At 39.0% G+C, this 25,481-nt stretch overlaps 4 protein-coding genes across 9 annotated transcripts; 3 read left to right on the forward strand and 1 right to left on the reverse strand.

Annotated features, from left to right (window-relative positions):
• Window positions 1–1,012: 1,012 nt before the first annotated feature.
• rmi1 (RMI1, RecQ mediated genome instability 1, homolog) lies at window positions 1,013–3,356 on the reverse strand. 2 transcript variants are annotated; one of them, XM_079467080.1, is made up of 3 exons: window positions 3,295–3,344; window positions 3,088–3,163; window positions 1,013–2,897 (listed from the first exon to the last, which is right to left on the reverse strand). In XM_079467080.1, exon 3 carries the CDS (start codon window positions 2,864–2,866, stop codon window positions 1,193–1,195), a length of 1,674 nt encoding a protein of 557 aa, XP_079323206.1. In that variant the 5' UTR covers window positions 2,867–2,897; window positions 3,088–3,163; window positions 3,295–3,344; the 3' UTR covers window positions 1,013–1,192. The 2 variants fall into 2 exon arrangements, with proteins under 2 accessions (XP_079323206.1, XP_079323207.1); XM_079467081.1 differs by lacking the exon at window positions 3,088–3,163 and having other exon boundaries at window positions 1,019–2,897; window positions 3,295–3,356.
• hnrnpk (heterogeneous nuclear ribonucleoprotein K) lies at window positions 3,221–11,031 on the forward strand. 4 transcript variants are annotated; one of them, XM_079467083.1, is made up of 16 exons: window positions 3,418–3,531; window positions 4,354–4,464; window positions 4,781–4,878; window positions 4,961–5,017; window positions 5,583–5,626; window positions 7,419–7,491; window positions 7,618–7,731; window positions 7,813–7,941; window positions 8,016–8,329; window positions 8,730–8,783; window positions 9,062–9,104; window positions 9,295–9,310; window positions 9,629–9,661; window positions 9,775–9,842; window positions 9,929–10,098; window positions 10,201–11,031. In XM_079467083.1, the coding sequence occupies exons 2-16, from the start codon at window positions 4,404–4,406 to the stop codon at window positions 10,229–10,231; spliced, it is 1,305 nt and encodes a 434-aa protein (XP_079323209.1). In that variant the 5' UTR covers window positions 3,418–3,531; window positions 4,354–4,403; the 3' UTR covers window positions 10,232–11,031. The 4 variants fall into 4 exon arrangements, with proteins under 4 accessions (XP_079323208.1, XP_079323211.1, XP_079323209.1 ...); XM_079467084.1 differs by having other exon boundaries at window positions 3,465–3,539; XM_079467082.1 differs by lacking the exon at window positions 9,295–9,310 and having other exon boundaries at window positions 3,221–3,531; window positions 9,062–9,108.
• Window positions 11,032–13,321: 2,290 nt separating this feature from the next.
• On the forward strand, window positions 13,322–16,188 carry qng1 (Q-nucleotide N-glycosylase 1). Its single transcript, XM_079468562.1, has 5 exons — window positions 13,322–13,566; window positions 13,966–14,310; window positions 14,749–15,005; window positions 15,180–15,375; window positions 15,716–16,188. The coding sequence occupies exons 2-5, from the start codon at window positions 13,974–13,976 to the stop codon at window positions 15,943–15,945; spliced, it is 1,020 nt and encodes a 339-aa protein (XP_079324688.1). The 5' UTR covers window positions 13,322–13,566; window positions 13,966–13,973; the 3' UTR covers window positions 15,946–16,188.
• A 2,638-nt stretch (window positions 16,189–18,826) lies between these two features.
• gkap1 (G kinase anchoring protein 1) lies at window positions 18,827–25,128 on the forward strand. 2 transcript variants are annotated; one of them, XM_079466789.1, is made up of 12 exons: window positions 18,827–18,932; window positions 20,133–20,367; window positions 20,843–21,004; window positions 21,099–21,170; window positions 21,749–21,881; window positions 21,987–22,015; window positions 22,443–22,595; window positions 22,697–22,783; window positions 23,555–23,618; window positions 23,698–23,768; window positions 23,886–23,963; window positions 24,799–25,128. In XM_079466789.1, the coding sequence occupies exons 2-12, from the start codon at window positions 20,140–20,142 to the stop codon at window positions 24,838–24,840; spliced, it is 1,119 nt and encodes a 372-aa protein (XP_079322915.1). In that variant the 5' UTR covers window positions 18,827–18,932; window positions 20,133–20,139; the 3' UTR covers window positions 24,841–25,128. The 2 variants fall into 2 exon arrangements, with proteins under 2 accessions (XP_079322915.1, XP_079322916.1); XM_079466790.1 differs by lacking the exon at window positions 18,827–18,932 and adding an exon at window positions 18,952–19,338.
• Window positions 25,129–25,481: the final 353 nt, after the last annotated feature.

Here is a 25,481-nt window from a genome sequence, read left to right on the forward strand (position 1 = left end):
CTGAGCACATCCCATGAAACATTCAGAGTGCTATGGAAAGGCAAGTTAACTTTTTAAGTGACGATCATGTTCTTGTTGTTGTTAACTGGGCGATCCACAACTGTTTTCATTGTTTTGTTCATTAGTCTCATGTCTGTCCTGAGATATTAAACTGCCTTCAGAAAATCTTTTCAGGTTCTTTGCTTTTCCAGCTCCTTCTGCATCTCAATTTAAAGGCTGTGTCCTTCAAAGGCCACATTCAAAGGTCAATTACGTGACAAAGGCTGCCCCAGCCTGCTGGTTTCGGACATACTCATGACTCATACAGAATTTAAGCAACTATATATGATAGTATCCGGATACAGAAGCAGGGCTGGTGTCCTTCTGAAGTCATATTTAATCATGCGAATGTCTGCGAGATCTCGTGCCATTGTAAAATTTTCATATGGCGCGAATACATGTTTTTCTGTGTGTTTAGTGTGTTATAAGTTGCCCATACCTGTAGAAGACACGTAAAATTGCATTTATGTGTCAGAACAAAAGATGCATTCTATCTAAAAGTGGACACTCACCCAGACCTGCCTGAAAGGCCTCGTGTAACCACACCCCCACAAATCTACATCAGTTCGTGGTAGGATTAGACTAAGACCGCCCAAATGTATACGCGAGTAAGGTGGGCGTACCTATCCGTACAATTTGAAACCTGATGTTCCAAATATTGTAAGAGGCTTAACATTTTCATCACACGTGTCCAACATTCGACCAATCACTATCCACTGGTTGTTGGGCCAATCATTGCACAACTTGCTTTTCTGAGGCCCTGTGGTCTCCCACTGTTTTAAAACTGGTTAAATTGAAATTCATTCAGTGTGGCCCGGGGCTAAGGGACCGAAGCTGTACCTACGCATGTCTTTTTTGGATCAGTAAAGGCATAGCTCTAGCAATGCCCCGTGCAAGGACCCACTTGTTAGGATTGTGACAATAACTCTTGGTCAGGCACACATTTTCTAAAGAAATCCATTAAAACATTCCTACAAATTAAAGAAATCAATTTTTATTATAAACACTGAACATATTAAAATTTAACACGTAACAAAAAAAACTTTACGCAACATAATGAAAAAATAGAATACAATATTTTAACAAGGCGCATTTCAGAGAAAGTAAGCGGAAGGATGATTTATTAAAGATTTTATGGAGAAAATAAAATCACTTAAATTCTCTTCTCTTTCACTTTTCTCTGCAGCTCATAGCATTCACTTTCAGTAAGCGGATCGGCACGCAACACAACTCCTCTGCCCATCTGATCCACCTTCACACTCATCATACAGCACATGTCCACGAGTTCTTTCTGACAGTGCAGTATTCCATTGTCCACTTCACTGCGTCTCGCTGGATCTTTCCTCAGCGCTCTGGCCTCTGTTGCTGAAAAGCCTATCAGGTTAGCAAGCATGGCATCGCACAAATCCACATCCAGGTACCCAGTTCCATCAGATATGGTGGCCCCTAATTTCCATTCGCCTCCACTACTGCGCAAGTTCCCGATCAGCGTGACGATAAAGCCTTGCAGTCGTAAAACCTGAACAACAGCAGGTGGCCAAGAGCCAGCCTGCATTGTGCAAAGGTACCTGGGTATAGGAGGAACAGCTTTTTGCTCACATATTGCAACATATTTGGATCCATTCACACCAGATGTAGAGGGAATTTCACGTATAGACCTATTGTGGTGGCTGCTGATGTCAGTGGAGGTTTTAGGAAATTTTGTATGGCTCAATCCTCCACTTTTTACCTGGTTGGTGAGACTGTCTATGTGTGGCAAGTTTGAAGCAGGAAAGGCCTGCTCAATTTCCGTGTGAGCCCCTGTGCTTGGCAAGACTTCTGAATCTATGGGGCACATCACACTGTCCAGCTCTTCTAATGGGATGTCATCAAAGTCCTCAAGAATATCATCCACCATATAACTATCAACGTTTTGAGGAACATCACCGAAATGGTCTGGAATACTATTGAAGTCATCATCTGGAATTTCAACCACATCCCAATTGTTTTTACTAGAAACAGGTGTTATCTGAGGCTGGGGAATTGGCTGCCGTTGTGACTGATAGTGGGGGAAAGATAATCTGGTAGAAGCTTGTGAAGGTAAGCTGTGATAACCACTGTCAGCTACTTGAAGATCTACCACAGCCTCCACGCTGGCCAAGAGCTCCTGGTCATCTGGTTCCTCAGGCTGTGGATGGTTTACCTCAGGCAGACCCAATATTCCATTTAGCAATCTGCCTTGAGAATATATCTCCAAGAGCTGTTCCACCTCCCCTCCCAACACCTTAACATTCTCTGCCTTCAACAGCAACACTCCAAGACGGACAACAATTGGCCCAACCAACTGTAGCTTTGTGCCAGGTGGCAAGTTGGCTCTTAGGGCTGGAATAGGCTGGTATTCCATACCCTCCAAACTTTGCACTCCATCCGTAAGTTGCAGCATTAACATGCGCGTAGACTTGGCCTCCCAAGGCCTTTGGGTTTCCTGCGTGACGGCTGAGACTTGATCGTTGGAGTGGTCAGTGCCCCGGATATGCTGTAGTTGAGAGTATGCAGGCTGGCTGATGTCCAATAAGGAGTCCATTTGAATACAGTAGCAGCTATTCAGTTCCGTCTTCTGTGCATCGGAAAGGCCTGCGGGGAGCACAGGGTGGGCCAAGTCCCTCAGGTCAGTTAAAAGCCACTGGTCCAAAACACGTTGTTTCAGCAGCGATTGAGGCATGGCTTCTCCACTGGCCTCTTCCTTCACCCAGTTTACACAAGCATCCAGCCAGGCAGGTGGGACCAAGATGTGCCATTGAGAGCTCAGCCATCCCTTGGTCACCTGGACTTCACTTTCTGTGTACATCTTTTCACTGACCCAAACAAGGGGGCTTCATCTGTTAAACAGAAAGAGAGACTTGTTGATTTATAGATTAAACTAAATAATTTGCCTAATTTGTATTACTTACACACATTTAAAATGGTAAACATTAGATTGATTTAATGGGAAACTTTTTTTATATATTTTTTATTTAAAGATGATAAGTAGTAAATATTATACTATTTATTTGCCGGTTAATTACTTACCAAAAACGTAATGAGTAAGTCCCCTTATATTTCAGTGCAGGCTGCATGAATTGATCAACATATCACACGCGGCTTGCTGTAAATCGGTGGATTATTATCATAATTTAGGCAACGTTGTGTTTGCGGTTGAACTACGGCGACTTAATATGAAGATCTGTAATATTTCGTTTTACGCAGAAAGTAGCAGACAACAAACTGTGTACTTACTGAGAGAGAGCGAGAGAGAGAGATCATCTAGACTTGTTATGAAACTGACTGGCGTTAAACTTGACCAATGATCGTCCATGACTCTGCTTTAGTATTTGATGGGCTTCGATTTAGGCCAATCACAAGGCGTCTGGTTTGTGGAGGGAGGCGCTTTCATTGGTCTACGTATTATCGGCGAAACCAAGGTTGTGTGCGTCAGTTGTTGTTACGAACCGAGCACAACAGCGACTGAAACAGGTCAGTAGGTACGTTTCCTGGTGTAAAATAACGTTTCCATATAGTTTATTATGTTATCAATTATGTATTTTTTAATGTTAAACACGCTCGCAGTCTTGAATGTTCGATTTGCGTTTCCGCGCAGAAGGCTTAATCGCCTGGCTTTTCTCCTTCTAGATCGCTAGCTTTAGCTATGCTAGCTAATGGAAGCTAACCGCTTTGACGAAATCTCTTTTTTATTATCGTTTACGCTCATGGCCGGGCTTTGGTTTAGTCGATTTTTATTCGATTATTTAGTAGATTTATTTTTAAAACACGGGGGTAATTAACAGCGACTAACGTGCTACATTGTTAGGTGGTTCATTAGCTTCCTGAAACTATCTATTGTTAATTAGCAGTCTAACCATTACAGGAAGCATTGAATTAATTTTAGATGACGGTTGTGTTTTTAAACTCGGGTTTCGTATCGGGAAGCATTACAGGAATATTTTAGTCGTATTTTGAAACGAGCGATTGTAAACATTATATGCGAATTAAAGCGTGTTTTCAAACAAGCAGCCAAACTGTAACTGTGTTTTTATTCCTGTGAGTGATCACGGCCTCCTTTGCAGTTTCTCCATTGGCATAGAGACAGAACATATACTATACATTTATTGCTTTTCATACCACAATATGAAAACTTCCTACAGAAGTACTATAAATTATTTTCTTAAAACTACCTTTTCAGTAGTCACGCTAAAGGCAACTAACGTTACGATAAAGGCTTAACACAATGAGACTGAAAGATTATTGTCTGGTCATATAGTTTGTTTCTACGCTAACATTACTTGTATTTTTCCTTAGGGGTACATTGGGACAGAGAAGACTGTATATTCACTCGTTGTATAAAGATAATGGATCTAGAAATGGACCCCCAAGATGAGGAGACCACTTTCAGCAACAAAGAGAGTAATGGTAAATTTCACACTAAATCAAATCCAATGCTATAGTATACGTTACAAATCATTATCACATGTTATAACGTAGAAACGAATGTGAACGACTTGCATTTAAATATAGCACACACGCTTCACATTCAAATAGATTCCAGATAATAAGCGCCACCCTACGGTTTTGTTCTGGTTAAATACCCCTCTGTACTTGGAAATGTGGCGTTTAAAATGGGGTGTGAATAGTGTTATATATAGTCTCTGGAATTCTTTCTGTAATTGGAAAAGTGCATGTCACTGTTCTTTTGTGGTTGTGATTATGACCAATGCTTGCTTTTCAGGTAAGCGTTCTGCCGAGGATATTGATGAGGACACACCCCACAAGCGCTCCAGGAACTCTGATGACATGGTGGAGCTCAGAATCTTGCTACAGAGCAAAGTAAGATCTGAGTGTTTTTATTGTATTTTATACAGTTTTCTTTCTTCAGCTTTATCAGAATGGTGTTTGGCTCTTTCTGCAGAATGCCGGAGCGGTGATTGGAAAGGGCGGGAAGAATATTAAAGCCCTTCGTACAGATGTGAGTACTTTACTGTTAAGCCTGCATACTGGGCATGCTACTAGTCAATATAGTCCAAGAAACCAAATGGCCACTTTTGCCTCAACAATCCTTGTACAAAGTCAGGCAATTACTTTTTAATGTTCGATGTGTATGATTATTAGGATTATGTATATACCACATTCTATTGTACTCTTTAATAAATTGAAGAGTATTTGAAATGTGCCAATGAGTTATACACGCTAAAGTAGTGTTTGGCCTAATATATATTCTCATAATCTCTGTTCATCTCCTGTCCTCCATTTTCCTCCAACATTATGAGAATTGAAAATCAAACTGAAAGTTTTTCCAATTAAAAAATGTATTCCTCTTCCACTCCCTCTCCCCTTTTCCTTGTTTTTATTTTTCTGTTCATTTTTGGCCAATTCCCATATTCCGGATCGACTCATACCGCCCACCTGCGTTGCCGCCTGACCTCCTGACTCCCTGGTTGGCCACACCCATAATCGCGCCCTTCCTATTGGGCGGCTTACTTCATTGACATCTGTGTGCTTGATTGCTCTGGGCTTGGCCCCGCCCCCTGCAGTACAATGCCACTGTGTCAGTCCCAGACAGCAGTGGGCCCGAGCGGTACGTGCCAGTCAGATACTCCAAACCTCCAAGTCATATCAGCTCTGTTATTGCCAATATCAGAACTGTTTTAACTTCCTTAATGTACAAAATATTCCCATACTGCCATAAAACATGAGTTTGATGCTGTCATGACTGTTATTATTATGAACAACTGTTATGCTTTAAAACTGCCTTTTCTGTCACACAAGAAAGCCCTTTCCCACCCTCTCTCCCTCTTCGTCCACATTGAGAGAAAAAAAATATTTATTGTAGATTTATGGAACGTAGTTCAATTTTAAGGTTTCTTTGTAATACGAGGATGAGTTTAGTTTTTGAGGGTGAAGGGGCTGCGCAGATACATTTTCTCCCTTTTTCTGTTGTGTTGTGGTATTTTACTTATTCTGGTATGCCCGAATGATCTCTTTACTGTCACTCCTGTCCCCAGTCTGTTCTTCTGTTGTGCTTTTTTATCTTTTTCTAATGTGCTTGGAAGTTCTGCTTCAATCTTGTTATCTCATCTCTTCCGATCTCTCTATGTGCAATAAGGGTCGACCGATTATCGACGGCAATGTGTAGCATTTTTTTATTATTTTGAAATGCGCTATGTGGTTCTGATGCAGCCAAGGATTTAGTGAGAGCCGTCGGAACACGGCACTCTAGTCTGTTGCCTAGTGTAACGCCGCCCATCTGATTCACAAGTCCGGCCAATCAAAGCGGGAGGCTGAAGGCACTGGAAGCATTTGCTAGCTCGACCTGCTTCATTGATCGCGCATCAGTTGAGGGAAAAGGCATTTGCAGATTATTTTAAATCAGGCCAATTCATAAATACAAACCATTTTAAAGCATCAAGTAATCGCATGCTCTCAAAAGACGATCTTCAGTCAGCGCACTCAGGCAATGCATGCGCACACGGGACACAGCCGCCTGTTTGAGTTATGTCATTTAAACAGATTTAAAACTCAGCGAATACTCATCATAGAAATGTAAAGCATACGTCCAATGAAAGCTTGAAGTCTCTAATTTGAAATTATCCAATTAATATTCTCGGATTAGGGACTATGTATGAAAGGAAAGACAGGTGCAGTTTCTCCTGCATCCGCTTATGTGATCACATCCTTGCACAGAGCGATTTAACATGATCCGCGCAAACCCCAAACAATGGCACAAGAAAACAGCAAGACTCTTCTTTAAATATGTTCATTTTACATGCAGAGAGGAAAGGTTTACATTCCCTATAAAAGATCGCCACCACAAGGATAAACTGTTTCATTTTAAAGAGCAACATGCATCAAGTGGAGTGTCTTTCTGACAACTATTGCTTGTTTACATGGTGTTACTGTAGTAAACGTGTAGTAACCATGGTTTTTGGGCAAAGTTTTTGTCAGTGCTCTTGTAATTTTGAACCTATTTAAAAAAAGATTACAACAGAAATGTAAATCGGTTACAAATATCAGTCTACTCAACCTGTAATAATCGATATCGGCCCTGAAAAACTAAAATCGGTCGACCTTTAATTTGCAATCTGTCCCGTTTATCGGTTCCCAAGCATCTCTCACTGAATATCTGACCTTCCCTGTACTTTACATTTCAGCAACGGAAAGGAGCTTCAGTTTGCTTGTTTTTCTTCTGTTTTCCACTCCCTTTGACATAAAGGAGCTTATGCCTTCATGCCACTCCTTGGGATCAGTTTGCTTCCTCACATATAAATGTACTAACAGCAGATTGATAGGTTGTTGCTCTCAGGCTGATTGTATGTCTGATTTTGCTTCTCTTCTGTGTTCTCGTGGAATGCGATTCATTGTTTTAACAGAATTCTAAGCATCAGTGCTGATATTCCCACGGTTTCTGATATAATGCTGAAGATCATACCTACTCTGGAAGAGGTGAGTTTTTCAACTCAAATTAAGAAATGGAAATGTCTCCTTGCCCTGCACTATTCTTGCCACTGTCTCAAACTGAGATGAGATCTGATGAATTGAATTAATGTCCAGTTTGGTTGGTTTGCGCAGTACCAGCATCACAAGGGTGTGGATTTTGACTGTGAACTTAGGCTGCTCATCCATCAGAGTCTAGCCGGAAGCATCATTGGTGTAAAGGGAGCTAAGATTAAAGAACTTCGTGAGGTAAGAGGACTTTTCTGTCAATTTTTCCGGCGCAGATTAAAAAGCAAAGATTTTCATTGAGAAAATGTTGAACTGTTTCAGAGCACCCAGACCACCATCAAACTGTACCAGGAGTGCTGTCCACAGTCTACTGACCGTGTGGTGCTTGTTGGGGGGAAAGCAGAGCGTGTGGTGGAGTGCATTAAGACAATGCTAGAGCTCATCGTTGATGTGAGATAAATAACAACGTTAACAGACGTGTGTGGTCTTATTAGGCAGGCCTATAACTCCCATTTTTTCTTCAGGCTCCCATTAAAGGACGTGCCCAGCCGTACGACCCCAACTTTTATGATGAAACGTATGACTATGGTGGCTTCAGCACGATGTTTGAAGAGCGAGGGCGGCGACCTATGGGAGGCTTCCCTTCCAGGGGACGGGGCAGTGGAGGGGGGTTTGACCGCATGCCCCCCAGCGGAGGGCGTGGTGGCCACCACATGCCACCAAACAGGAGAGATTATGATGACATGAGCCCACGCAGGGGCCCTCCTCAAAGAGGGGGAAGAGGAGGGAGTCGTCCTCCTCGAAACATGCAAATGGCACCCCCGCACCACAGGAGAGGGTGAGCCACTTAGCTCTTCAGATCTTCCAGTATAAGCAATTGTTGTTTTAATGGTGTTTGCTAGGCATGTTACTGTTACTGGTCATCATATTTAGGGTTGGGATTACTTTTCTAAATGCAATCTAACTGTTTGACAGCTTTCTGGCAACTACTCATGAAAATGGTAGTGTAATGTTTCGTAATTTGCAAGCACTGCTCGTCTTCGCTCCAAAAAAGTCAAGTTGACACACTTTTTGCTTTATTTAGAATCAGAATTCTTAGATTTATCCAGAATAAAAACTTAAATCATCATTTGCTCACCCTTGTGTTGTTTTACACCTATTTGTGTAAAACAAAATACAAATAAATGTTTTGGGACATTGAAATAAGCATAAATGTGTAAATCTGTGTCGGTTTACAGAGATGACCAGTATTCACACAGCTCCCACCGTGGCCACATGGAAGAGAGACGGCAGTAAGTTTTTCAGTTGTAAACAGAATCAAAGTTGTTGTTTTTTTAATTTGCTTGGTTCCTGTCAAATGAATAACATATCAAATTTTTTGCCTGTTTCCACACATCATTTAGATTTTTATTTAGTTTAAGCTGTATTTGCTATTGACACTTATTTCGTCGTTGAATATTTACTCAAGTGTTTTGAAAGCAGTAGTATTTAGCTCAGCCTTGTTTCAGAATGAGTTCTTTACAGTTACCTATGTTTAATATATGATTCATTCATTGTTTTCTTTTTCAAGTGGGGAAAGGAGAGGACGCAATGATCGTTATGGAGGCAGCATGGTTAGTCTTGCATGTCTTTCTGTACACTTTAAACTATTCAATTTAAACCACCTGAACAAATTTCATGTCTACCTTTCATCCATGTTTATGTAGCCAGTTGTCAGAGGATTCACTCTATAGCTGCAAATCTCATTTGTGCTTTTTGTGTTTTTATTTGTGTCCTCATGTTCTTTTTTCTCTTGCTTTGCAGACTGATGGAGGATATGGTAAGATGTTTTTTTTGGATGTAGTTGAGTTCTACGTTCTAAGTATCCAGTAAGAAGCTGCTGCGGTAGATTTGAATAACTAACCTATGTCATACACATCTCCGTTTTAGAATGTCTGTTCGTGCAAAAGTAATAAGGACAGGTTATTTCATATATGTTACTCGTACAAAGCAGAATATACAGTTCTTCCTATAACTTATGGCTTTTGTTTTGCTGGACTTGCAGGGTTTCAAGTAAATTAAGTCACTTGAACATTTTGATAGGTCTGTTCATAAGTGGCCAATTTAATCACACTTGGTTCTTTGTTTTTTATATTAGACAATAGTTCATCTTGGGATTCCTATCAGTCTGGTAAGTATCCAACCCCCAAATAAAAGCGTAAGCCATCTGCCCTTTTGATGATAACATCGTTGATGTCCGATTGCATAACAATTTCTTCTTCACTGTGTTTCAATGATATTCAGGTGGAAGGGGAAATTATAACGACCTGGAGAGCCCTGTGATCACCACACAAGTGACAATTCCTAAAGATGTAAGTGAATTACTTTATGCATAAAGAGCATCTAATGGCATGTTAAAGCAAAATGTGAATTTTACTCCCATCGCTGCGATTCTCAGCTGGCAGGGTCGATCATTGGTAAAGGGGGTCAGAGGATCAAACAGATTCGTCATGAGTCTGGAGCATCAATTAAAATTGATGAGCCCCTGCAAGGTTCTGAAGACCGCATCATTACTATCACAGGAACCCAAGACCAGATACAGAACGCCCAGTATCTGTTACAAAACAGGTATGTCACAAACTCTGTATCTTCATTCAGCATGCATGCTATATTCAGTTGAATCACAGTTGCTAAAGTCTTATGTCTTCTATCTTTTTTTACTTCTGCCAGTGCTTTACACCTTTTGGGACGGCAGAACTAACCAGCCGACTTTCTCAGGATATCCATCCAAATGCAGCTCAAGTCCTCACCGCCGCGTAATGGCCTGACAGGATTTTCTCATAGATTTGAGCTTCAACTGGCTGTTCTTGTGGATTTTGTGGGATTGGTTTCTTTCTTTTGATTTGTTTTTATAAATCTTAATTTTATATGGGCCAACTTTCACATACTTCACACAACCACTTTGCATTGGATAAGGAAGCTGCTTTATAAATATTTTGTGTGTTTGGGGGGGATGGGTCAGCGGTGTTAAATGTTTTTAATTATATTTACCACCATTAAAAATGCTCACTCCAGAAGGTACATATTTGCATATGTTCACCCCAGAGTTTTTATTTTAAGGAATGACATGTAAATATCCAGTCATAGGTATGGAAAATAATTTCTATGGACATGAATATAATCCCTGTGTGTGCTCTCTTTTTTTCCTTAGAAGTACAAATATTTTCACCAAGAACCGAATCCTTGCAGTACTTTTTTGTATGTCTTCCCTGGTGTGTTGCTTGGTTTGCAAAAAAGAAATTTGCTCTACCTCTGGAATTATTGTAGGTCTGCCCCCCCTTAAAGGCCCACAATCATTGTCCATATTTTTTTTTTACAAAAGTGAATTTGAAGTTGTACTTTTAGGTAGTAATTTGTGACAGACAATTCTCACTCTCCCTTTTCTTGTTTTCTTTTTATCTTTATTTTTTTACTCCAATTGTCTCTCAAGTTCTTCAACCAGACACATTTGTAGACTTTGTCATTTGTCTGAAATAAAGGAAATGCCATTTTTTTCCAGTGTGGTCTATGGTAATTTTCTTACACTCGTCGTCCGCTGCTTTTATTTATTTTGTTTAGTATGTCTCATGCTTCATCAGCATTATATCAAAACCTTATATATGCTGCTTTTAAATGGAACAGTCTTTGAAGATTTCTTTCTGTAGCTATTAAAAGGAAGAGTGAGAGTTAAAACAGGAAATTAAATTGGGCAAAATGGATAAAATGCTCAACTTTTCTAGGAAATTGTGACCACACAAGTCAACTTTTTGCATGAATAGTGTCTAGGAAATTCACCACATTTTTAATATTTTTCTTGAAGACCTACATTTTTCCTAAATGTAAAACATTCTGTAGGTCCACAATTTTAAATTTAGTAATGCTGGTGCCTCACCAAAAGAAAATCGTGGCCGATTTCTCCCCTTCCGACCGTCCTAGGTAAAGTCCCGATGATCTTATCAGATTTCCCTGTAGTGTGTTAAGTGTGAATAAACCAGTTCGGAAGAACATCGTTCCTTTTTTACAAAACTATCAATATTCATAATTAATGTGAAGACAAATAAAACAATATCTGAGTTGCAATAAAATAATATCTACTGCTGTGCCACCTTTACACGACGATGCTTGAGCAATTTCTCAACGATGAATAATATTTTTAAAATGACAAAAGTTTATATATAGGCCTACACATTTGTTTATATTGAACACATATATAATAAACAAAGCAGTGAAATATAAATAACTTATTCTGAAATCTCGAGATAATTCGCGAGATTTCCTGTGTTCAACAGTCAGGACTTTTGAAAATCTGTTGGTGTATGTCTTTCTCATGTTTGTGGTCCCTCACCGTAAACTCTTTAATAAGATTTAAAAAATATTCTGGTGTGTCCCCAGCATAAGATATGACATCTGATCTGACTGAAAACAGGCTCGTGAAAATCGCAAAATAACTTTCAGACTCGCAAAGTAAAAAGTATTTTCATATTATAAAGTAGGCCTACTAATGTTTAAGCATAACAGTGTGTGACAGAAGTGCGTACACCCATATGCAAAGCCACAAAAATGTCAACTGATTCACAATATAATCACTACTAGATTTATAGAGCAGTTCTTTCCAGTTCTTGGGCAGTCGTGGCCTAATGGTTAGAGAGTTGGACTCGTGACCAGAAAGTCCTCAGGGCCGGCAGGAAACGACTGAGGTGCCCTTGAGCAAGGCACCTTACCCCTACATGCTCCCCGGGCGCTGCAGTGATAGCTGCCCACTGCTCTGGGTGTACGTGTGTTCACCACTTGCTGTGCGTGTGTTCACTACTCACTGGATGGGTTAAATGCAGAGGTCACATTTCAGGTATGGTTCACCATAACTGACAAATAGGTCACTTTCACTTCTTGAACCTGTTCCACAAGCTCTGCTAGTACTTCGACATATTCTTTATGCTGGTTTTAATAGTTTACCAAAACTCCGTGGAAAAACAATCCACTGTGAAAATAGAAAACTATTTACCATTGCAAATGATCCAAACGGTCGTATCCATTAACACAAAATTAAATTACACAAAGAAATATAACAAATCTGAAAACATACTGTATTTTCCGCATTTTTAACATTCTCTAATTGTCTCTAATTTTTAAAAACTGTATACAGTCATTACAACTGGTAATACAACTTTTAAAGGAACTTTCTATGTTGGTGCTTTTGGAAATTGACCTTTACATTATAAGCTTTCTTTTTGCATTTTAGGCTCATTTTGAGCACAGATGTCCTTTCTGCGCCTTGTATTAGATTCATATTTTTATAGGTTTACAATTTCGTGCAAACCAATCCAGCTCCCTGGCCTACACCTTTTATATAACACATACAAACTGTTTTACTTTCATTTAACATGAGCAGTTATTACCTTGAACCCGATCACTTTGACTAGTCGTTTGATATTTGATAATAACTCATTAGTAACTAGTGTAGCTACAGCCCCCCCTGCTGGTGTAAATAATCACGACATTGTTGCGCTGGTACTCCGATGTTGATCGGGCTTTTTCGGTTCATTTTCTGGTTGTTTTGTGCGTGCTGTAAAACGGGGACAGAACACCAAAAACTGCATTTCGTTATGGGCCTGTTTTGCTCCATCTGGGCCGGTCGGCTTGCCATCATAATGATCCACTGAATCGTGAACAAAATAAAGCGGAAAAATGGGTCAAATGCAACCAAATGGTAAAGCATGACGTTAATGTTTTGATTGTCTGACCCTAATCCAAATCAAATCCAGCCCCCGGGCCCGAAACGAGCAGTTCGTAAGGCACGCCGCCCAAACATTGCACAGTAGATGGCAGTATTCAGCTTACACGAGGAACTGTAACCCACCAGTAAACAAAAAGAAGATGGTTTGAAAGGATTTTGTTCAGTAAAATCTGCCGTATATAATACTATCTAATGCACTTTGTACCAGTGGTCCACGCACACACCCTTCATGCAGTTTTCCTTACATGAACATTGACCGCTTGGCAGGTTTGAGAATTAATACGGCGACGGTGTACAACAAGTACTTGGAGATTTCCTTTTGAGTAAGTGAAATTCTGCAAAACTACACTACTCTCAGCGTTATGAATACTTGTTACAGGGACATTAAAATACATCGACTTTATCTGATATATTCGATCCGCACACGAGATTTAATACTTCGTATCTTGCATATACTGTATGCAACATAATTCACAGCGTGCAAAACTGCATCTCAAATAATGCTAAACCAGAAGATTGGAACAGAAATACTGTGACATACTGTGAACAAGATCTGAAAATAGAATCTCTAAATGCAACACACATGCCTACAACTGTTTTGAAACATTACTATTGTACGTCATAACATGACAAATGTTGTCAGAACAGGGCTATACTGTGCAGAGACTGAATATTCCATTGGGAGCAACGTTTGTCTTTCAATGTTCACTTTGTTCCCACAGAGTGAGCAATGGAAGAGCCACTGTCTCCCCGAGAGTCTGGCCAGTTTGTGTCCGAGCGGAGTCGAGACGTGTTTGTGGATGAAGAAGGAGCTAAATGTGTGGCGCAGATGATCTACGAGCTCAGAGAGAGCGAAGATTTCACAGCCAGCGGCTGGAAGAAGAACAATCCGCTGGCACCTCCACCAGACTCGGATGAAGCTGTCAACTGGGTGTTTGTGACAGACACAATGAACTTTTCCTTTTGGCCTGACAAAGAGGAAGAACAATGCGAGGTGAAGTGCAGGGGAAACACCTATAGAGGTTACATGTCTCTCTGTGCCGCAATCACTCGGGCTATGGATGAAGGTGACTAAACATTTATTTCTTTGAACTCATATTCGTCTGTGATGTAAATTTGGACTTAACTCATGTACATCCTATGGAAAATTGGAAAAAATACCATGCATCGATTATACTTCACAGATTCTGCAATATTTGAGACCTGTTTTTTTTTTTGCATAATGTCCTAGCTACTCTTTTCTGTTATAAAGCTAATAACAAACAGTTATTTAATCTCCTACATGCTTTCAGCCATTAAAATATGCATGAGACTTAATGCTATCTATCTTCGAAAAATAGTGAGCTTGAAATGGAGCCCGCATAAATGTAAAAAGGATAGGAGAATAGTTTCAATTTTATGGAAAAACCTTATTTTTGCTGGGCTTTTTACATTGCTTTTGCATATTATAATTTGCATTGTATTCATCAATCATTTATAACCTTGCTAAACTGATCTCCTTTTAGGAGTGCCCATCACAAGTCCCTCATACTTTTCTCAAATCACTGAGGCCGAATTAGCGCACGTTCTGCGTTCAGACACCGCTACACCCATGCCCATGCTGAAAGCGCGTCACCAGGTACTAACAGAAGCTGGACGAGTGCTCGTTGAGCATGGTGGATCCTTCCGGGAATTCATGAGTCACTGCGGAAATGATACAGAGAAGTTGGTGAAGTATATTGTGCAAAATATACCATCCTACAGAGATGAAGCCATCTATGAGGTAAAAAGATTCCCATGGCAGAGTGCAAAATTGATGTCAGTAGTTTGATGTCTCATCCTGTTTCAATAGGGAATGTTCAATAGGGACTTTAAAGTCTGGACTTTGAAAAACATCTGACGGATATTTGCATGTCGTTGTAATAATTTAATATATTGTTTTTGGTCAAATTAAAAGGGTAAGCGGATCTCATTGTACAAGAGGGCTCAAATTCTTGTGGCCGATTACTGGGGCATCATGGACGTCCGAGGGGAGAAGAATATCCCTAACCTTGACCACCTGACCATGTTTGCTGACTACAGGGTACCACAAGGTCTTGTCTATCTTGGAGCTTTACGCTACTCCGATGGCCTGATGGAGGCATTGAAAAATGGTTTGTTGTACCTTTATTGGAGCTAGTATGGAATATCTAAGAAATAAACCTTTAAAGATCCCAGGTATTAACTGACAAACTGAAACATGCATATTTGATGCTTGGATCTCACAAAACAATTTTTGGCTGTTTTCTTTCGATGATTCATAATTGTTAGAATTATAAATATATAAAAAAGAAATAGTTTCTTACATTGTATTATATATATATATAAATAATAATATGGGGGAATTCATTCGTTTATTTTAAGTTTTGGATTAAAGTTTGTTTTACACAGATACTCTCATCAGTATTGTTGTTCTTGTGATAATAAATAGTCGCTGACCCTTTTTGTTTATAGGTGAACTGCTGAGCTCAGGGGAGAGGCGAGAGGTGGAGATCAGGGGATGCTCTATCTGGTGTGTGGAGAGAATCCGGCACCATCTGTGGAACCTCGTGGAACAGAGAGATGGGAAGAAATGTCACATCAATTCTGCTCTTATTGACTTTTACTTGTGGCCATATGCTAAAAAAAACCACAAAGAAATGGCACACATTCCAATACATCACACACGATGTATCTACTACTGATGTTATAACTTACTGTATCATACATTTTTTTTAATTGTGCTGTTTATAGCTTTGAATAAAGTTATAAACACCTGGTGGTATAAACATCATTTAATAGAAGGAAGAAACGGAAGGAAAACACATGTATGCTTTAAAAAGGCCAGAAATAAAAATGTTATATTAGCTACTTTCAAATGAAAGTTTTGACATAAGAAAGGTAACTACAATGGAGTCAGGTAGACATTTCAAATAAAGTACATGATGTGCAGAATAAGTCCCGGATCACACAGAATGTGTGTCAAGACGTACACTTCCCAAATCGCGCTGTTGAGTCGAATGGAAACGTTGGCAATGGAACAGTTAGCTTAAAGTATTAGAATAGTTAAAGCATTTTTTACATTGAGTCATTTAGTAGACACTTAATCCAAATGTCCAAGTATTATTATTATTGCAAGGCGTTGAGAATTGTGAGTCGATTCCAAAGGTTGGATTCATTAAAGGAATCGACTCCGCTTTGTGAGCTTTCATAAGCACAAGCCCCGCCCCTTAGCTAATGTCATTGGTCAACTAAATCCCGTTAGTTTCTTGTCTAAAACAGTGCAGACTTCAGAAAAAACTTATGGAGGAAATCTAGAGCTGTGGAATGACATAAAATATTCTGCATCCCTAAAAGCAAAAGCTTTGTTTGCACACACAATGCAGATAAAATTACACGTATCCACACCTTTAACATGTAACTTTTTCAACACCTGTCTGCACTACTTGCATTGGACTGTAATATTAATATGCGCAGTATTCTTACATATTTTTAATACAATTTACTGATTTTCGATCTGTCTACCCTTTCTATATCCCTTAAGTATTTTTGTGTACACTGCAGAATAACTTTAAAAACAGTAAAGTGACTTATGCTTTATTTTTGAAAACAGCTAGTTTATTTATTATATTAATGATACATTGGAACTGTAGGACAAGATCGACATATTTGGTTAAGGTTTAAACTAGTAATAAATGTAAAAAGTGACAGCTAAGAAAATTGTATTGAATTAAAAATGTGTTGCCGACGTTTTTTTTTTTATAATAAATAAAAATATTTAGTAAAACGGGAATTGGAATCGGAATCGACTCCAAAAAATTCAGGATCTAACAGCCCTAACCAGCGTCCCAAATCGCAATGAGTAGTGCGTTCACATTGAAAATCCTCAAAAAACAAGTGCACTGGAAGTACCCGGATGATGTACTTTTCGACCGAAAATATGAAGTGTGCACTCAACAGTCACGCACTCAACAGTCGCAGTTTAAGTAGCGGAAGGGAGGCGGGGCTATCGGACGCTGCTTGAGCAAATCTATAGAAGAGTGATAACGCTTCAACCTAATGATGATGACTAAAGCAATGATGGACAAAACAGATGAAAACTACATTAAATGTACAAGTTGATTTTTAGTCACACGCAAAACGAGACCAGCCGCCTAGGTCAGGTGCTACAATTGCTTAAAATCGGCTGTGAAAGCCTTGATGACGACACACTTCTCATTGGCCAAGAATGTTCACAAGTGACATGTGACATGTGTTGCGTTGTCACACTAGGTTTGGGTTATACTCACAAATTAGATTTTTATATCACATTTTATGTTTATTGTACTGATTTATGCAAAATGGGTTAGCAATTCCCATCATATTCACTTAATCGGTGATAAATGTTAAATTTCAGGTTCCTTTCGAACACTAAATTCCATTCACACTTTCTGATGTTTTGGATCACCATTAAAATCTCAAATCAGAAATAGATTGGATATTGTGAGAGAATTTTTCTGCAGATCTGGGAGCACAAAAACAAGACACAGAGAGGCATCATGCTTTTGAACTCATTTATTTCAGGGAAGACACGTCTTCATATAGTGTACAATAAGACACCTGTTAAAACCAAATAAGGTATAGAAACTATATGGAAGAAACATCTTTAAATAGTGCACAAAAAGACACCTGTTGTCAGCCAAGCATTCACTTAATGCAAAATATGGTGCTTACTAGGTGTTTAAGTTAAACTATTCATGTACTATGTTCTACCTTTTTTGTGTTATTTTATTTCCCCTGTAAAGCTGCTTTGGAACAACTTATTAGTTAATTTATGTGGGGTTTATAAATCTATGAGGAAAATACATCTAACAATAAAGACATAAAAATGTGTAGGTTCAGCTCCCTAGCACGAAGACGCTATCCGCCCTGTTGTTCGACTTGATACTGCGCCGCAAGAGTCTGCAGCCGCCTGACAACAGCAACGCATTCTGGTTTATTCGTGACCTTAATCGCCCACTGTCTATACCATCATTCACTTTTGAAAAAAGAGGTGAAAAGAGTAAATTCGGACACACTGGTGTACTGGAAATGCTGCGGGCGCCATCTTCTGCCGAGACGCGGAATTCGGACACCACTAAAAATGGACGTCCCCTCAAATATGTATTAGGGTATAGGGGCTATTTCGGACACGGCCCTGGTAAAAGGTTTGCTTTCGAAACGCGTCCGCTGTACTCTGATGTCACCCGCATGTCGGATATCGCGGCCAAATCAAGTCAAACAAGCCCGAAAAACACCTATCCGCCCGCGTCCAATTCGCCTATTACCCCTAATAGTGGGTACTGATACATACTTTTGAGTGCATGGCAACGCCCATCAATTGGGAAACGCTCCGTTTCTTTTGCTGTAGTTGTTTATGATTGGTCGGGAGGGATGAGTCCAAATAGTTTTATTTTCTCCAATAAGAATATAAAACACTTTATGATATTCCTTAATTGCAAACTGATCCGAATACAGTTTGCGCTTTAAATACAATGAAACCAAGACGTTTTATGATTTTATCAAAGGGGATTCCGAGCCTCAAGCTCCCCCTTGTGGTGTCCCATAAGAAGCGGTCGTTCACGATATTGTTCCAAGCGGGCCTCCATACTTTGTCTCTCGTTGCAGTTTGCGCTTGATCAAACCCGTGGGTACCGACAGCTACATAAACCAGGTAAAAGTTTCTTTAGATCGCTAAAATCGCGTATTGTTCCGAAATTACGCCATATGAAGACAAGGCACGTGTTGAAGCGGGCCTGTGAAATCTAGCAGTGATAGAATGCGTCTGTTTTTAGCACTCGTGAGCTAAAAAGTATGAGCTAGCCATATTTTAAGACTGTGTTTAAAACCTATTGAGCTATCTTAAGAGAATTAGGGCACTGCGAATGTTCAAACGCGCATCACTTAATGTATAAAGAAACGAATTCACAGCTTTTCACACAAAACGATTGCGATCCAAAGCCATTAAGTTACATCTCGCGATCTTTTTCAACATATTCGCGTTTCTATTGTGAAGTGCCAACAGCGCGATGAAACAATTACGTTTTGCAAACTCATTGCAGTAATTTTGCTAAGTTAAGGTACGACTATATAACTATACAATGAGCTGTCTACTGTTTATATAAACCTTCTATGGCATTTTCATATGGGGCATACTGTATGAAAGCTCCTCTAGATCATGGTTTTCCTGTAAGTGAATTGGACACCTCAAATGGATCATTCACCCAAAAAAGGATGATTCTGTCATAAATGACTCTCTAGTTGTTCCAAACCCGTATAACGTAAAATGTCTTTGTTCTGTTACTGACATTTCTGGGACATCATTGACTACCTCAAATATATTATTTTGTGTTAAGCAGTACAACAAAATATATATGATATAATACCCAGCCAACATATAGTCAATCATGCCCCAGAAATGACAGCTGCTAACATTCATCCAAATATCTTTCTTTGTGTTCATTTTAACAAAAGAAATGTATGAAATAAATTTTTAGGTGAACTGTCCCTTTAAAGGGGTCATATGACACGGCTAATACAAATATTATTCCAAAGACATTGTACGGGCCTTATCTGTGTATACATTTGGGCGGTCTTAGTCAAGTCATACCATGAACTGACGTAGATTTGTGGGGGTGTGGTTACACGAGACGTTTCAGGCAGGTCTGGGTGAGCGTTCGCTTTTAGATAGAATGCATTATTTGTTCCGACACTTAAATTTTTCCGTGTCTAATACATGCATGGGCAACTTATAACACACCAAAGACGCAGAAAAACACGTTTTCACGACATATGACCCCTCTAATAGCACATCATAGAATCTACTAGTTATTTGGGTTATGTGTGTTAATAAGTTATTGTATCCATTTGGCAGGTTTACGATGTCATCAGCAATGATCTCTGTGCCCACCACGGCGTCCCGCTTTGCTCTTCTGCAGTTGGACAGTGATTCAGAGTCTGATTCTGATGCAGGGAAGCTGAAAGCAGGTCGTGGTGCGGGGAAGCCCCTATCAGGGAAAACTCCTAGCGGGAAAAGCAACCAAAACAATGATAAGAAGAAAGAGAAGAGAAGAAGAAAAAAGGAGCAGCAACAGAGCGAAGCCAATGAGGTAATGAATGTTTAGTAGTGGAAACAAACAACAATATAAACTTCTAAACGCATAGGGCATATACAGGCTTTAAAATGTGCTCTGTAGGTTTTCATGTTGTCACACAGGTAAATAACAGTCGTGTATGGGAAGTTTGGGACTGGCTACTATTTTGAAAGACAATAGTAATCATTTAATGAATGTTAAATAAGCAGTTATACCAACCATAGGAAAATGTATTATCATAGAAAAGAAGTCCAGTGACACGACCTGGCTTTGCTGTTAAGGATAAACTGGTAAGGACAATTCAGGAAAATGTGAGCAATGTACATTTCCTATAAAATCTGAACATAAATGAGGAACTGTGGGGTATTGTATATAACATTTAAACTGTTTTACACTGAGCAGTGCGCTTGTGTTTCATTTTGTATATAGTCAATAATTTAGTGTTGACATTTTAAACCTTAAAATACGTATTCCTTTATCTGCACTGTAGCTCAGAAAACTTGCCTTTAAGAAGATCCCTCAGCGGTCTACAGCTCCCTCTTCGACACTTGTACTGCAGGATTTGGCCAATGACCTGCTGAACCCAGCAGCTGTCGGCCCCAACATCACACCACAGGAGAACTGGCAGGAGTGGAAACAGAGAGATGAGCAGGTAAAGCATTTCACAGACAACCCCAGGATTTGACCTTAACGTGTTCCCTTGTGCCATTCCTTCATGATGTTTGGAAAACATGTCTGTGTTACAGCTGACCAGCGAATTGTATGAGGCCGATCTGGAGAAGGCTTTGATGCTAAGTAAACTGGAACAACAGAAAAAGGTACAGTGTTTAAAGGGACACTCCACCCAAATATCTAAATTCTGTCCTGAATTACTCGTCCTCAAGTTGTTCCAAACCTGTATACATTTCTTTATTCGGTTGAACACGAAGAATGTTAGCAACTGACAGTTCTTAGGCACCATTGACTGCCATAGTATATAATGAAAATGGTAGTCTAAGGTGCCCCAGAACTGTATGCTTTTCAAAATTCCTACAGACCAAAAAAAAACACAATTATTTTTCCAGCTATGGTAGTCAGTGATGCCACAGAATTGTGAGTTGCTAACATTGTTCCAAATATCTTTCTTTTGTGTTCAAAAGAGCAAAGAAATGTATACAGGTGTTGAACAACTTATGGGCGAGTAAATTCAACTGACAACTTTGAAGGAACATTCCAGTGCTGTCTAAGACCTCCCATAGGTGTTTAATTGGGCATGCAATATAAAATAACTAAAAATAATTTTAAGGACTTGTGCATGCAACAATAACAACTACTAAGCTGTTCCCATGTGTGGTTACTGTGATAATGATATGCATATTTAGCATTTAATATGCTTTTTAACTTGGTCTCTCAAAAGAATGCTGAGAATACAGAGACTGCATCACCTAAGACCAAGACAGGAAGCAAGAAAGACAGGAAGAAGAGTCAGCAAGGAAAGGACAAACGAGTCACCGTGTCTCTCAAAGACTTCCAACAGGAGGGAACCATGGGTGAGAGTGCTTCTTTATTAACATACTGGTCTATACTAACAAGGCACTATTACTGTACTGCTGTATGAGACACAGGCTCTTCTAACTCAGTGTCTTTGGTTGCAGATCAACCAAATAAAAGGCCGGACAGAGAGGTGAGTATCTTTTTCCAAGGACATGTTCGGTTGGGTCTGTTTTAATTTTTCATGCTAATTTTTTTCATGCTAAAGAGGTTGTCCATCACTCTAGTTCTATAGAGGCAGACTCATACCTATGTAAATATGTTTCTTGAGATAGTGATCAGTTACATTGTTTATCAGACATTATACATAATAATATTATAATTTTGGATCAAAAAATGCAGTGATGTCCAAATCAGGTATGTGTATAACCAGCTGTGTTATTGAGGGATAACAATGTAGAGTCAGAAAGTTAAGCAGCTAGGTGGGCATGAACAATTTTTTATCATTTTTCTGAGGAGTGCTACAAGCTTTTTTCAGTTTAATGAAATATTCCAAAGACGTTTGTTTTCTTTTGAGTTGTGGCAAAAATGCAGTTTCTTCTACCTGTTCTCTGCTACAGGAATCAAAGCCGGTGAACCCTGCACTTTGCGATGATAAGTTCTTTAACCGTTTGGAGGATGATGTTAGTAAGATCGTTCAGCTTGACAAACGCAGAGAGCAGTACAGCGATAGCGCCGGTCATGAGGTCAACACTTCTTCGGAGCAAGAGCAGGTCAGGCTCTTCCAATATAATGAGTAATTCACAGTCCTTGGCCTAGTGACAATCTTGGTACTGTAAGAAGTCTGAACTTTCTCTTCCCATAAACCTTTCAGGATGTGAGAACTGAGCAGTTAAAATATGAACTGGAAAAGAAAGACAGAGAAATTGAGAAGATGAAAAAGACAGTTTCACAATGGGAGGTAAGAGTTATGTAAACATGAATATTCAGTACGGCGGTGTCAGACTTGTTTTGATGCTAAAGCAGTGATGGACCGGTCCTGCAGAAAACAACCAGCATTTGTAAATTATTGGGCATTTCCAAACAAAAATGTTTTTTTGAAGTCCAATCAAAAAAAGGGTACAAGCCCATTTCTGAATTATTGGGCATTTCCAAATGCAAACAGCCTCTTTAAGAACTGAGTGTGAAAGCATGTTTGTTGTTAATCTTTTTTACTATAGACGGTTTCAAAGTGACAACATAAACAAACGTTACTGAGCATGCACGCATTTGTGGGCTGCAGTTAACTTCCGGTAAACATTCACAAACAATTCAGTGCCTGTAGATTATTTTTGATAGCAATCAAAAGAAACCGAGAAGAACTGTTACTTGGCTAAACTTGTCTCTCCAATATTTTGAATTTAAACTCCGCCGCAAAATGTCAACGATCATACGTTTTGTTTAAATGCGACCAAACTTCAGGACCCATTAAAAAAATGTATTTAATTTAATAAATGAACATGCAACAAAATTCAACAAGTCTTTTATTTAATACAACTATTATACATTAATATAATAATACAAATGAATATGAACATAAATAAAATATAAATGATTATAGTATTAGACACTAGCCAAACACAAACCGAAATTTAACTTTCATCTGACTAAATGGTATATTGTGAAATAAATAGCTCTGAATATGGCATGTGTTTTGGTTATGCCTGAAATTATGAATTCTTTTCTTTTGCAGGTAAGATATAAAGAAGTCAAGGCCAGAAATGCTCAGTTGCTCAAAATGCTTCAACAGGGAGAAAGTAAGTGCAGAATACACTAATATAAAAAAAATATGGCGATCAGGATTTATTCTTATTTAACTTGCCTTTTTATTTTCAGTGAAGGACAAAGCAGAAATTTTACTTCAGGTAGAGGAACTTATGAACATTAAAGAGGAATTGTCCTCACAGGTGTGTATTCGTTCAGTCAAAAAATGATTCACGTGTCATTGTACATGAAGTAGCTTTTGCCTTAATGATGTCGTGTTGCTGTGATATCCTGTAACGAAACATGTTTCTCTCTTTCAGGTGTCACTACTGCACGCAGCGCTTGAGCAAGAAAGGTCAAAGGTGAAGGGCTTACAGTCAGAGCAACCGAAACATCAGGTGATGAGACAAACCCCTGCTTTGATATCGGCTAACTAGCATGGCAAATGTAATGCGAAACGCTTGGTGTTTTAAATGGGTCTATGGGTCAATGCCCAGTGATTCTCATTGGCTTAGCAGATGGTATGCAATTACATTATTTAAATTACATGTACATTCATGAAAACTAGATATAGGCAGGCATACTGGGCACCATGCGTTACGCCCAGAACAGAGCAAGTTTTAGTGATTGTGTTTAGGAGAAACGATGCTTATTTCTTAAGTAGAACATACGCTGAATATAGTTATTAATGTTATATTTATTCGACTAAATATCTTTTTTAAATGTATAAATGACCAAAAGCTACAAAGAATATACGTTTCCCAGTAATAACATAACTATTGATACTGATCATTTAGGTTTATATCCACCTGACTTTTCCTTTATCGTGAGTGAGTCTCTGTTGTCCTCAGTGTATGAACATCAACATCGCACAGTCAAGGACAGGAGTCACGTATGCAGAAGAAACTGTTAAACAAAACATAAAAATAGTCATCATCCAAGTAATATCGTACAGTATTAAGAATTATGTGTATCTAAAGTTCTGAACTGGGTTTTGTTTGTTTACTTTGTTATTATTCTGTGTTGTCGAAGACAGTATCTGTTATGTGAAATAACTGTTCAGGGCAGTGGTACATTAAAAACAAGTCTTATTAGCAAAATACACACATACACATAAATTGTTTTTAATATTTGTTTAATAAACATAGGATCATAACAATGACACAGCACAAAAATATTGTGCTATCTGTATGTTCACTGACAACTTTTGTGTGTTATTTGTTTATTTTACAGGGGAATCGAAAAGGGAAAAAGGCATCAGAAGGGGATGTATGAACATTTCATGCTAAAAACAGCTTGAATGTTCTTGCTCTTGAATATCTTAACTATACAAAACACAGCATCACACATACATATGCCTACACCATGCTTCACACCTTTGTATTGTTGCCACCTAGTCTTGTTTCATAGTGTATTCTGACAGAATGATCTTTTGTTGTTACGATAATGTTTCAGTTCTATGTAATGGATGCACATTTGAAGGTATAGAATGATTTCTGTGGACTATGAACAGAATGGTGTAACATCTTGAGTTCAATTCAATAAAAAGCTAATCTACTTTTTAAAATAGTGTTTTATTTCGAGTCAACCCAAAACTGAACACAAAGAAAGATATTTGGAAGAATGTTAGCAGCTGACAGTTCTTGGGACACCATTGACTAACATAGAAGGAAAATGACTGTGTAATTGCTTTTTTCTGTTGAACACAAAAGAAGATGGTTTGAGGAAGTTAGGAAAGCAAACATTTGTAGCACTTTTGACTACCATTTTCATTTTTTTTACTTTGGTAGTCAATGGTGTCCCAGAACTGTCACTTGATATCATTCTTGCCTTTTTGAGTGAAGTATCCCTCATGTTTGAGTTGAGACTGAATGTACTTTAAGATAAACAGGCTAATGAACAGACAATGTTTTGTA

The sequence above is a fragment of the Barbatula barbatula genome (assembly GCF_947034865.1).
Source record: "Barbatula barbatula genome assembly, chromosome: 11".
Lineage (NCBI taxonomy): Eukaryota > Metazoa > Chordata > Actinopteri > Cypriniformes > Nemacheilidae > Barbatula > Barbatula barbatula.